The sequence below is a fragment of the Ceratotherium simum genome, chromosome 25 (genome assembly GCF_057802395.1).
Source record: "Ceratotherium simum simum isolate JZ-2026a chromosome 25, ASM5780239v1, whole genome shotgun sequence".
Lineage (NCBI taxonomy): Eukaryota > Metazoa > Chordata > Mammalia > Perissodactyla > Rhinocerotidae > Ceratotherium > Ceratotherium simum.
This window is the reverse complement of record NC_141924.1, coordinates 17487203-17501368: the sequence shown is the minus strand read 5'-3', so window position 1 is coordinate 17501368 and position 14166 is coordinate 17487203. Positions and strand designations below refer to the sequence as shown.

Here is a 14166-nt window from a genome sequence, read left to right as displayed (position 1 = left end):
ATCTAAAAATTGTATTTTCTCCATCTAGAAGAACAAAACTTAATCCTACAATATTTGGTTTTTAATGTTGTTGCCTCTGTGATAAGCTGCTTATATACAGCTTCTCAAATGCTTTATGTTGTAATCTAAGGAATAATAAAACACCAGTGGCTTCACAAAAGGATTTAAACCCCAAGGAAAAAATGCAAAGCTAGCATTGTATCATAATAAAATTAAAGAGCTGGTGTTAAAGCTCACTAATTCCTATTTTAGCATTTCAGAAAGTGACATGACATCATATGATTGTGTGTCCATTTAACATCTGTTCTTTCTAATTTGTTACATGTGTGTTTGAAACAGTTCTCTTTATTTCTGTTTCTTAGTCAGTAAATGCCAAGTAATATTAAAGGCTCATTTTGAAAAAGAAAAATTTTAATTGACTCCTAAAAGTCACTTCGGAACTTACTATTATGTGCACATTTTAAAGGACTATTCAATCAAATTAAAATATTGTATTTTTAAATTGCTTTTCAGCAATGCAGTCAACCTTTTAAGCAATGTTCCGGTCTCTTGTTTGGATGTTCTCATTTGTCCATTAACCCATGAAGAAACAGCCCAAGAGGCAACAACTCTAGATGAACTGCCCAGTGATAAAACGGCTGAGAAAGAAACAGTTTTGAAAAACAATACCATGGTATACAATGGTATGAATATGGAGGCCATTCATGTTTTACTCAGTTTTATGGAGAAGAGGATAGACAAGGTAAGGCTGATAAAATGGAGGCCTTGGAAAGATGCTTCTAAAGATTGTAAATGTGCTATACGTATCACATTTGGGCATGATTTTTTAATCTAAGTTTTTTTTTATAGCTGACGTCTTACATAATTTTACTCTGGAAAGCATTTTATTGCAATATATGATAAATTACTGAAACCAAGTGAATTTATTTGTTTAAAGCTGAAAATTGTGTTGATGCAACACCAAAATTGTGACTAGTGCTGAGGAAAAATTAATTACTTTTCCATGTAGGTATTTTGTAAGTCCTAGGAGTAGAAATTATCACACCAAAAAACTTGATGATAAATACGTTCCATAATACCTAAAAGACATCTTTTGAAAAAAGATCGTCAACTTTTCATTTGTTGTGAGCTGCTTATTTTCCTGGTCTGTCACTTGCTTTGTCAGATAACTATATTAAAAGGCAGCAAAGTAGTATGGGTGGGTCATCAAAACTTTTGCCTCATTTAAGACCATTGGCTAAGCCAGTGAGGACCCTACAAAATGTAGGAAAATCCAGAAAGAATAAAAATGAGCATTAGTAAACATGAAAAGTTAACTGATGAAATGGAAATATTGTTGGGAAAATAATTTTTAAAATAGTTTGTAAAGCTTTGGTAACATAAAATGTCTCCCCCTCAAAAAAGGAGTATTACTATGCTCAGTTATATGGAGGAAAACAATACTATTAGAAATTAAACTAATGTAGCATGTATGGTTTTCTTTTTAGGGAAGCAGCTATAGAGAGGGTCTAACTCCGGTTCTCAGCTTATTAACAGAATGTTCCCGAGCCCATCGAAACATCAGAAAATTTCTCAAAGATCAGGTAACTGCTTAATGGATATTACATCTTAATCTTATATGTGTTTTTTTAACATAGAATTAATGAGTTGAGTTCTTTCGTGAGGTTTTCTGTCAGAAACTCAGAAGAGTTAGTTTCAATCTTTGAAATCTTCCTAATCCAGAAATAAGTGATCTTGTGTATTTCTTTGTTATTCATTCATTTATTCAACAAATATTTATTGAGATCTACTATGTGCTGTGTTCTAAGCACTGAAAGATAGATGAAGTCTTTGCCTTGTGGAGTTTACGTTATAGTTGGAGGACAAAAAGTAAACAAATATATGATGTAATGGCAAGTGGTGATAAGTGTTCTGAAGAAAGATACAGGGGAAAGGAAAGAGGAGACTTAGGGGAATACAGGAGGGCCTCTGTGAGGAAATGACATTTGAGCGGAAATTTGGATAAGTACGAAAAGGATCTCTGAGAATGTCTGAAAGAGGATATTCTCTGAGAATGTTCTAGAATAGGAATGTACCAGAGAGAATAAGTTCAAAGTCCCTGAGATGAGAGAATGCTTTAGTATGCTTAAAGAAAAGCAAGAAGGCTAGACAACAATCTGCAAGGAGGGAGAGTGGTAGATGAAGTAAAAGAGGTAAACCAAATAACATAAGGTTGTCTAGGACTTTTGATTCTCTTCTAAATAAGATTGGAAAGCATTGGACCATTTTGAAAAGGGGAGTGATGTGACCTCATCTATATTTAAAGATACTCTGGCTACTATTGTAGGATAGATGAGAGGAGTGTGAATAGATGGGAAGAGTCCAGCCCAAAAGAGAGCTGGTGATGAAAGTTTGGAATAGGATGGTAATAGTTAGAGTTCATGGTAAGAAAACATTTTTCCGCCACTGCGTCTAGTGTCTGTCTGCGTCTGTACCGCCATATCCTTTGTCTCCCCCTCTATCACAATGGATGAATTGTCCCTGTTTCCTTCTGTGGCCAGCCTGTGCACTAGTATCCTGGATCCCTTTCCCTCTCACCTTATCAAGAACTTTGTTCCTGCATTTATTTCCTCTCTTTCTTCTTAGGTTAATCTTTTTTTTTTGTTTTTTGTTTTTTGTTTTTTAACACATTGGATCATTTCTGTCCACATCCAAACACATCTTCTATCTTAAAAACAAAAAAACCTTCCCTTAATCCCACTTCTCCAGCTGCCTCCCCATTTCTTTGCTCTTCTTTATGCACTGTTCCTCAGAATACTTTTCTATACTCACCATCTCTATTCTTTTTACTCACCTTTGATTCTCTCTTGAACCAACTGTAATTAGGCTTTCATGCTTTCTACCCCACTGCAAAGGTGTTTATCAAAAGTCATTAACCCAATATTGCCAAATCTAATAGTTATCAAATCTTTTTTTTAATTCCCCAATAGCATTTTGATGTAATTGAGTATTCCCTCCTTTTTGAAATATTTTCTTTACTTGGTTTCTAGGACATAATAGGGAACCTCTTCTTTGCAGTGCCCCAAGGCAATATTGTCTTTGTCTCCATTTCCACTCCCTTGGTGATCTCATTTAGCAGTCATGGTTTTGAAAATCATCTATAGGCTCATGACTCCCAAATTTATATCTCCAGCCCTGACCTGTCCCTTAAGCTCCAGATATGTAACCAACTGCATACTCATCTCCTCTCCTTGGATGCGTAATAGGTATCGTAAGTTTAACATCTCTCAAACTCATCTCTTGATTTCCCATCCCCCACCCTCTTTCTTCCTCTTCTTTCCACATATCAGTACATGGTACTACCATTCACCCCGTTGCTCATTTATTGCCATATAGAATTTCCTCTAATAAATGAACCAGGTTCATTTTTCCCATCTGTGGTCAAGATTTAGTAAGCACTTCACTATGTGTAGAGTGCCTTAATAGATATTGCTGATAAGGAGAGATTGGAACATAGGGACTCTATCTTTGAGGAGTTTACAGTCTATTGAAAGAAGAGAGAGGTACCATGAAAGCATGAGTAATCATTTAAGCAAAATAAACTAGTTAATTAATAAATTAAGGTAATTTCCAAGTTTGATTATTTTAAGACACTCTACCGTGACTAGAAAGACTTGGTGAAGAATAATAAATGAAAATACTTTGAAGTTTTCTATATTTTTGCTTTTTCATATAAGAGATCCAGTTTCGACTAAACTGTTTAGGTTTTGCTATCTCTAACCTGGACAGACAGAAAACCTATTTGTTAAACAGCTTCTTTATATGAAGGCTTTGGGCCACACATTATATAGATTCAAAAGATTATGAGACCCACTCCTTATCCTCAAAGAAACACTATAGTATAGATAAAGAGATGAGACGTGACAAATAAAAGATAACTAAAGATACAAGACACAATTGAGAAATCAACTTTCCTTCTGAGGAGAATGCGCTGTAGACTATGATGATCAAGAAAAGCAGAACTTAAAATAACAGATAATTGGCTTTGATGATAGTGTTAATGGAACCATGACTAATTAATTATTATGTCCTATAGTTGATACCTGATTAAATCCAACTCGTGCATACCCAAAGGAAATTGGTCTTGAGTATTCTGTATTTGGGCAGGTAGAAAGAGAACCTATGGTAGAAATTACTGACCCAGGTTGGGTTAGTCTGGAGAGGCTTATAGAAGAGGTGAGAATTCTGTGGGTTTGAAGAATTCTGTGGGTTTGAAAGAGGAACTGGACAAGATTTGCCAAAGAAAAGAAAAAATTTGTTAGAAGGTAGTATTTAGGGGGAAATAGAAAGGGTCTATACGTATGCAGTTTATCTGGGAGTGATATATAACAGTAAAAACAACAAAATTTCATTTTTAAAAACTTGTTTTAAGGAACCCTAAAAACATAGCTAACAAAGTTTTTGTATGATAACCTTTGTTAATAGATTCTTTACTCTGGAACTTAGGCACATACTATATGAAGTCACTTGTTACATGTCTCATTCTTCTAGAAACAGGAAATAAACTCAGTATGGTTGGCTGAATCAAATAATAAGAATTTATCGTGCAATAACTTTATGCCTATAGAGCACAAAGAGCACTGTGCTCTACCCTACCAGAAATATTGAAAAGTATGGATTCTGTGAACACTTTGGGTAGATTACTCAATTTTCTGAGATTGAGTTTCCATTTTTGTTCACAGCTGTATCTCCAGTGCCTCCAGTACCTCTTCATACATGGTAGGCACTCAATATAGAAAGAGACAGAGGGAAGGAAGAAAGTCAGTTGAATGGATTAAATAAAATAATATATACATAAAGGCTGTGGCACTATAAATTATTATTTGACTTTGTGTCTATCCACATTTCCTAGCATAGTGCCTAGCTTACAGAATGCACTTTTAAAAAGTTACTTGAGTTAATTCATTCTTCCTTTAATCAGCAAATATTTATTGAACACCTGTAATATGCCAGACACTGAGAGCAGTAAACAAAACAGAGAGAAATCCCTGCCCCCATGGAACTGACTCTTGTGGAAGAAGGCAGATAGTAAAGAAATCAATGTATACTGTGTCAGGTGGTGATAAGTGCTATGAGGAAGGTTAAAGCAGAGTTGGGGAGAGGGATAAAAAAGAGAATGCTAATGGTTAGTTATATAATGTGGTCAGGAAATGTCTTCCTATAAATGACATTTGAACAGAAACCCAAAGGAAGTAAGGGAATGAGCCATGCAAGTTTCTAGAAAAAGTTTCTGGGCAGAAGGAGCAGCAAATGCAAAGACCGTGAGGCAGGAAAGTGCTTGGTGTGTTTAAGGAGTTCCATGGAGGTCTGTGTGGCTGTAGTGATGTAAGCAAGGAGTATAATAGAAATGAAGTCAGAAAAGTAGCCAGAAGCTGGATTATGTGAAACCTAAGGGAGTTGTAAGAACCTCATCTTTTACTATGAGTAAGATGAGAAGCCATGATAACTTGAGGACTTTGAGAACAGGAAATGACATGATCTGACTTTCAAAGGATCATCCTAGCTGCTATGTAGAGAATAAATCATAGAAGGACCAGGATGGAAGCAGGGACCGCTTAGGAGGCTGTGGTAATAATCCAGGCGAGAAATACTGGTAGCTTGGTTTTGGTAATACTAGAGGAGATAGTGAGAAGTGGTTAGATTATGGATATATTTCAAAGGTAGAGCCAAAAAAATTTGCTGATGGATTGGATGTGGAGTATGAAAGAGAGGAGTCATGGATATTTCCAAGGTTATTGTACTAAACAGTTGGAAGAATGGACTTGCCATTTAGTGAGATGGAAAACTGCAGAAGGAACAGCTTTGGTGGAAACATCAAGAGTTCTGTTTAGGACATGCTAAATTTGAGAGGCTTATAAAAGTCTAGAGGCCAGGGAAGAAATCAAGATGGAGATATAATTCAGGGAGTTAGCAGTATATAGAGGCCATATAAAGCCGTAAAACTAGATGAGATCACCAATAGAGTGAGTGAAAATAGTGAAGAAATGTTGCCCAAGAGCTCAACCCTTGAATATTCCAACACTTAGAAAACAAGAGGAGAAAAGAGAATTGCCAAAAGAGGCTGAGATGAAGCAACCTGTGAGATAGGAGGAGAACCAGAGGAGGAGGGGTCTGGGTCGATGGATGGGTGAGTGAGTGAGCAAGCGAACAGACAAACCAAGCCCTCTGAGGATCCATCTATAAAATAGGGATGATGATGATGTTACTACCTCCTCTGCAAGGTCACTGTGAGGATTGATTATGGAGAATGTATGCATATCATCTATTAGAGCATCTAGCACATAGGAAATACTCAATAATTAATAGCCATTTTTTATTATAAAATAAAACAACTAGAAAACGTAAGTACAGGTTTTTTAATTAAATACTGAAAATGCCTCAGGAATTAAAAGAAGGGAAAAATCAATATGAGTCAGGGTATTAAGGAAGTCTCCATGAAAGAAAGAGAAACTTGACCCAGACTTTAAAATGAATTTTTTTAGAGGCAAGCAGAGGCATTCCAGGTACTGAGATGAATGAAAACTCAGAAATGGATTTGAATATATCATGGTGGTACAGTGAAGAGATATTTCTCTTCAAATGAAATTTCAATACAGGCATGAAATTATTTGAGGTTTGTTTTTTGTTGTTGTTTAGTTTTATTTTATTTGGAAGCAAACCTATTTATTTTCAAAACATTTTTTCCATTCATAAAACTGAGCTCAGTAGACATTACAAGACTGACCAGTTGCGTGGTACCACCCTCACTTTGTCTAGTACTCATGATTGATGATGGTTCTGCATTTGTGCCATTAGGTTTTACCACCATTGAGGGATGTGACAAATCGACCTGAAGTTGGCTCAACTGTGAGAAATAAGCTGGTGCGCCTCATGACACATGTTGACCTTGGAGTCAAGCAAATTGCTGCTGAATTCCTTTTTGTCCTTTGCAAAGAGAGAGGTAGGTTAAACTCTCTTTGCCCTCTACTTTTTTATCTTTCTTGCGGAATTTGAGAAATCTTTCTGTTAGTAGTGGCCATCTCATTCCACTCTTTTCAGAGTTTTCTCTCTGTCTGTTCTATTAGAGGACCTGAGGAGATATTAAAAATTAATAATTTAAAAACATTTTCTATACGCTTCTGAATTCATTGAGACATGCAGACACATAAACTACCAAACATACTCATATTTAAACTTTCCCTTCAGTATCCTTAACCCAGACTTCTTAATCTTGATGAGTCAGGACCTGGAGCCATTATGAAAAATCTGCCTAAGTCAGTCAGGTGCTACTGTTTTGATAACCATACCAAGGCTCAGGTTAGTTCCCCTTTAATTCCTCTTGGAATTAAAGCTATAGGAGTTTTGGTTCTTTTCACTAAGTTCTTTAATCAATATTTATTGAATGTGAGCTATATAATACACTGGATAGAAGTATAAAAATGTCTAAGATAGGGTCTGGCCCTGTGGCCTAGTGGTTAAGTTCACTGTGCTCTGCTTCAGCTGCCCAGGTTTGGTTCCTGGGCATGGACCTACACCACTCATCAGCGGCCATGCTGTGGTGGCAAGCCACATACAAAATAGAGGAAGATTGGCAACAGATGTTAACTCAGGGCTAATCTTCCTCAAGCAAAAAGAGGAAGATTAGGGGCCACAGTGGTTAAGTTTGTGCACTCTACTTTGGCGGCCCAGGGCTTGCGGGTTTGGATCCCAGGTGGGGACCTACATACTGCTCATCAAGCCATGCTGTGGTGGCGTCCCACGTACAGTATAGAGGAAGATTGGCACAGATGTTAGCTCAGGGTGAATTTTCCTCAGCAAAAAAAAGAAGTCTTAAGATATACCCCTTACACTTGAGATAAGGGTGAGATAGAGGTAGAGAGAAATTAAAAAATAACTATACTACAATGTAATAAATACTACTCTATAAGTATATAAAGTGATTGTCTTCTGAGATACATCTAATAATTAAAAATATTTCCTAAAATTGTATGGGTTCTATTTGCTCAGCAAAAGGCAAGTTCTCCAAACAAGGAATTTTTACTAAGTTATTCAGATATTCTTACCTATTTCTTTCTTCATCTCCTAGTTTATAAATGTGCTAGTATAAAAGTCCTATCTAAGCAGATTTTATATTCCACTTTTTTAAAGTACTCCAGTTTTGTGAGATAGATAATTTGGAGGTGGAAAACTTCACTCACTTTTCTCAAAATCTTAAGTCAGTTGAATTCTCTTTTTTCCCCTCAGCTTTATTGAGGTATAATTGACAAATAAAATTGTATATATATAAAGTATACAACATAATGATTTGATATACATAGTGAAATGATTACTACAGTCAGGTTAATTAATACATCCACCACCTCACGTAGTTACCCTTTTTTTTTTTGTAGTGAGAACGCTTAAGATCTACTCACAACAAATTTCAAGTGCACAATACAGTATTATTAACTATAGTTAGCATGCTATACGTTAGATCCCCAAAACTTATTCATCTTATAACTGAAGGCTTGGAGCCTTGACCAGTATCTCCCCATTTCTCCCACCCCCAAGCCCTGGTAACCACCATTCTACTCGCTGTTTCTATAAGTTTGAATTTGTTTTTTTAGATTCCATATATAAGTGAGATCATACAGTATTTGCCTTTGTCCAGCTTATTCATTTAGAATAATGTTCTCTAGGGTCTTGTTGTCACAAATAGCAGGATTTCCTTCTTTGTCATGGCTGAAATTATAAAATATACAATATTCCCTTATATACCACATCTCATTTATCCATTCATCTGTCAGTGGACACTCATCTTGTTTCCACTTCTTGGCTATTGTGAATAATGCTGCAATGAACAAAGGAGTGCAGGTATCTCTTGGGGATACTGATTTCTTTTGAATATATACTCAGAAGTGGGATTACTTGATCATATGGTAGCTATATTTTTAATTTTTGAGGAACCTGCATACTGTTTTCCATAGTGGCTGCACCAGTTTACATTCCCATCAACAGTGAACAAAGGTTCTCTTTTCACCCCATCCCTTGCTAACACTTATCTCTTGTCTTTTTGATAAAAGCCATCCTAACAGGTGTGAGGTGATCTCTCATTGTGGTTTTGATTTGCATTTCCCTGATGATTAGTGGTGTTGAGCACCTTTTCATATATCTGCTGGCCATTTGTGTGTCTTCTTTGAAAAAATGTCTATTCATTGGTACTTTGCCCATTTTTTAATTGAATTATTTGCTTTTACGCTATTGAGTTGTATCCATTGAATTCTTCAACTTCATTTCTGACTGATTGATCTAACCACTTCAGTTCCTGTTAAGACGGTATATTAGCAACATAATTGGATCAATATCATAACAGCGATAATAAACACAGCTATTATGTATTGAGGTATCATGTGCCGGACGTTCTATGCATCATCTCATTTAATTCTCATAAGAATTCTGTAAGGTGAATATTATTACTATTATTATTATTATTATTATTATTATTTATTTTAGTGTCATAAATGAGGCAACCTGGCACTTGAGAGCCTTTTAGTAATTTATCCAAGGTCACGCAGTTGCATAGGGCTGAAGCCCAGATTTGAGTCTTGTCTTTCTATTCTGCCATATTTCCTCTCATAATAATTATCTTCAGCTATTATCATAGGTTAGTTTATTTAACATCTTCTCTTTTAAACAATTCAATTCTTTCGTGACTTTGAAAAAAGATTGATTTAGTATCTTGGAATTAAGTGACTGGTATAGTGTTTTGCATATAGTAATCTGTAAATACTGGCTGAATTGAATTGATTTTTCTGAAATCAGAAATTAGCTGTTTTTTAAAATGTAATTATGTATGTATGTATATATATAAATCGAAACCACACATATGTGTATCTATTCATTAAAAAAGGTTTATCAAAATATACACCAAAATATTATCCATTGTTACCTCTGAGTAGTAGGATGACTGGTGACTTTTTTTTCAGTTCTCTGTATTTTATAATTTTTCTACAATGAGTATACATTCTTGTATACTTTATAAAAAGTCCTTAAAAGGGGGAAAATAAAGTTTGTTTCTTCTATAATTACATATCTAAATATATAAATTACATATCTAAATATAATCACCTTACTAATGATTTTAGTGAGTGTCACAGCAAATATGGTATATATATTTATAAATGAATTTGTTAATTGTTTTTCATTTGAAATGGTTAGCTTTGTCCCCCTTGGACCCAATATTTAAGGTTTCATAGTCCTAATTTTGAGCCTAAAGCCAACTCATATTAACAAAATTATATCTTTTTCATTTGACCTTTAACAATTCTATATATATTCCTGCTTTTCTTTCCAATTTGATTTTAAGTTTAGTAGATGTATTCTTCTGGAATAAAAATTTTCTTGTTCATCAAATACTTTTTGAGCTAGACCCTAGGAATACAGAGGTATACAAGATAAACAAGGTCTTTGCCCTTGTATTATTTGCTTTCTTATCAAGGGTCACAAACTCAAATGCCTACAAGTGCCAAGCTGGTAATAAAAGTAAGTCAAATGGACTGGACATGAAAACTGACACTTGGCTCATTGTTGGGGAGACAGTGGGTTGGGAATCAAGGAGCAAGGGTACTGGAAAGAGGACATTGCTTCTATTTAGCTCCAACTGATCCTTACCATGAAGGCAGATGTGGCCACTGGTGCCAAGTCTTTCATATTTTTTAAGAGAAGCCAGGACTCAGGACTTTTATATCAAATCTCCCAGTTTTTAAATGCTGTCAATAATTCTAATTTAAAACCTTCTACCAAAAAAAAATGTTTGTAGTCCACATTAAACTTATAAGTCATCAGTTTTTGGAGTTTGGGTTGGGTTTGGAGGCAGACTATATCAAAATCAAATAAATTTCAAATAATTTATCAGAGTGGCTGAACTTTCCTCTTAAGGATGTTCAAAGCTAAGTTTGAAGGTACCTGATCAAGGCTCAAAGGTCAGACCACTACTAAGTAGAGACAGTAAGTAGCAGTAAAATCGGGTTAGGAACACAGAGACTAGACTAAGAAGGAAAATTAAAAATGGGGCGAGATACAAAGGGCAAAATCTTATGGAAGACTTGGCACAGAAAGAGCCATCCAAGTGTCTTAAATACCCATCTGTGCCGGGCTAAATGGTATCTCCAGCTGACAGTGGCCCACAGGTTAACTTGCACCACCAACTTCTTTTGTTGAGCCCTGACAAAACTAAATTTTTATTATCTGCTCTGCAAATTGTGTACTTTCTACAGGGGGCCCAGAGATAGGCCTTACATAGTTTAATAAAGGAAAATAATTTGTAAAATAACCCCCTGCCTATGTGGGGTTTTTCCCCCCTTTTAACGCATTCATTAATTCCCACTACGTGCTAGGCATTGTGGTAAGGGCTGAATTGCATAGATAAATAAGGCTTGAACTCCCTCAGCACATAGCCTCACACCTATAAACTTAACTTTTGTCTCCTTTATTTCAGTCTCAGAGGAATAGATTTCTCTTTAGCTCACAGCTAACAGTCTCCCTTTCCTGCTGATCTTTTCTCTTCGTATCTTCTCAGAAGCCTTGCCCCATCAATTGTTACCCTCTATTCCTTTGTTTTTTAACTCTCTCTATGTGTTTTCCTTAACCTATGTACATCTTCATGTCACTGTCCTTCACATCTCAGCATCTTGAAAGACTAACCTGTTTTTCTTTTTAGTATTCTTACACTCAGGCTTCGGCTTGCTGCAAGTCAGGCTTTCCACTACCATTCCCTGCCCCCCAGATTCCACTAAAAATACTCTCAGTAAGGTCACAAATTAATTTTCAAAAGCAATGGATATTTTTTCGTCTTTATCTTACTATATCTCTCGTAACAGTTGACCCTATTGACCACTCTCTTTGTTTCTGTTCTGCCACACACTCCTAGATTTCTTTTGACCTGCCTCTCTGTTCTTTCTTTTCAGTCTCATTTGCTAACTCCTATCTTTGTCCACATTTAATTGCCGGCGTTCCCTAGAGCTCTCTTCTGGCCCCTGTTCTCACTTTACATTGCTCCCTGAGTGATCTCATCTTATCCCTTGGCTTCTGCTTCAGCCTGTTTGCTGAGGATTCCCAAATCTGTGTATCTCTTAAACTATTAAAATAGTTATAGCTCTCTGTTTCTGGTCAGGTTTTCTTCTGGTCATGTCTTCCACATGGCTAACAGAAGGATTGTTCTAAAATACAAACATAATCTTGTCATTCCCCCTTACAAAACTTTAATTTTTAATGACTCTCTGCACCTGCATGGTAAATTTTACCTCCATGGCCTACCTCTGTAGTGTATTCTAAATCCACTCCCACCTTACACTTTCTACTTAATCATACTAAATTTTTTTTCTTGCCTAATTATACTGTACAATATCTTGGCATGTCTCCATGGCTTGGCAGATGCTGTTCCTCTTACACAGAATGCCTTTCTCTATCTTTGTTAGTATGGTGAGCTTTATTTATCCCTGAAGATCAGCTTTAGTATCATCTCTGTGAAGACTTCTCTGATCATCCAAGGCACAGTTGATCATTATCTGCCTTGTACCATTTTTACTTATCTGTGTTTTTAATACTTTTGACATTTGCTATGTTGTAACTCTTTGTTTGTCAAACTTGCATTCTAGACTTTGAGTTTCTTTACGTTGTAGATCATGTCTTCTTTATCTTTGGATCCCTAGTGTTTAATAACGTACCTTATAGATAGTTAATAAAGTACCTATCTATAAGTGTTTAATGAAAGAACAAACATTTGTGCTCTCTATGAATTCGGTGTGGTAAATACACTGTCTTGTGGATTTCTCTGTATAAAGGAATAATTTTAGTACACTGGTAAGCACCATAAGAGAGGAATGTGCCAGGTACTATGGTAACCTGGAATAGGGAGTGATTGGGTGGTGTGGGGAAGGTCAGAGAAAGTCTGTACAGAAAAATGGGAAACAGCCTTGGTATGTACAGAAAGGAGACTAGTTCAAGGTGTGAGGAATCCACAATGTGCAGGAGTAATAGGAGATGAATTGGGAAAAGAAGGCAGAGGCCAGAAAATGAAGAGCCCTTTAGGCCCTGTTTTAGAACTTGAGCTTTAGCCTATAGGGAAGATATTAGAGGTTTTATCCAGGAATGTGATAATATCATATTTTTGCTTTACAAAGATATATCAGGCAGTTGTATGGAATAAGGAATGAAGGGGTGTGAGACCTCTAGCATCTTGATAAAACAATGGTAAAATATTTCTTGCAACATTCTGACTGAATGTTGATTTGCTTCATTTCTGCAGCAGTTTTACCTAACTGCGTGGATGATTACTGTGACAAAAACAAATATATTTGTGTGTTTGTTTTTTTTTCAAGGACCAACTGAAGAATCTTTTCTTTGCCTTAGCAGCTCACCTTAACATCCAAGTTCAATCCGTTTTCCTTTTACTACTTTCCCAATTCAAGTAGGATGTTAAACTGTGCATTTGAAAATAGACTAAAAAGTAGCTAGAAACACTCCACCAAATACAGTCCAGTCTCGTATCCCAGGGTTCTACGTCCGCAGATTCAACCAACCATGGATTGAAAGGCCTATGATGGTTGCATCTGTATTGAACACATACAGACTTTTTTTTCTTTTTATTATTCCCTAATCAATACAGTATAACAACTATTTACATATAATTTGCATTGTATTATGTATTACAAGTAATCTAGAGATGATTTAAAGTATATGGGAGGATGGACGTAGATTATATGCAAATACTATACCATTTTATATAAGGGACTTGAGCTTATATAGGATTTTGGTACCTGCAGGGGTCCTGGAACCAATCCCTTGGGGATACCAAGGGACTACTGTAATGTCAATCAAAACTTTACAAAGAAAATGCTTCTCACCATGAGGATTTTGTAGTCCATTTGTCTCCTTTGCCCAACCCCCATTTTTAAGTATTTTATTCTGTTAACAAAAGTTCATTTGATTTTAAAACTATTGGCTAGATAGCCTTATCTGTTTTGAAGGTAAGGTGTGTCTTAAATAGTCTTTGTAACCCAAACTGTCACAGAGTTGACACAGTGTTCCAGTGAATGAGCAGTAAGCTTTATTTTCATAAAAGTGGTAGGGATTTTTACTATTAACTAGCTTCAAGGAGGATTTTCTGCA

General features: G+C 35.9%; 1 protein-coding gene across 5 annotated transcripts in view; it reads left to right on the top strand.

The window, feature by feature from the left end:
* RIC8B (RIC8 guanine nucleotide exchange factor B) overlaps positions 1-14166 on the top strand; it is a 101749-nt gene that overhangs the window by 56448 nt on the left and 31135 nt on the right. For all 5 annotated transcript variants that reach the window (XR_015556363.1, XR_001389844.2, XR_001389841.2 and 2 more), the window contains exons 5-7: positions 514-742; positions 1488-1583; positions 6835-6979. Coding sequence is in view for 2 of the 5 variants with exons in the window: in XM_004418064.2 (XP_004418121.1) it covers positions 514-742; positions 1488-1583; positions 6835-6979 (470 nt within the window). In the remaining 3 variants the exon portion in view is untranslated. The remainder of the gene's footprint in view (positions 1-513; positions 743-1487; positions 1584-6834; positions 6980-14166) is intronic.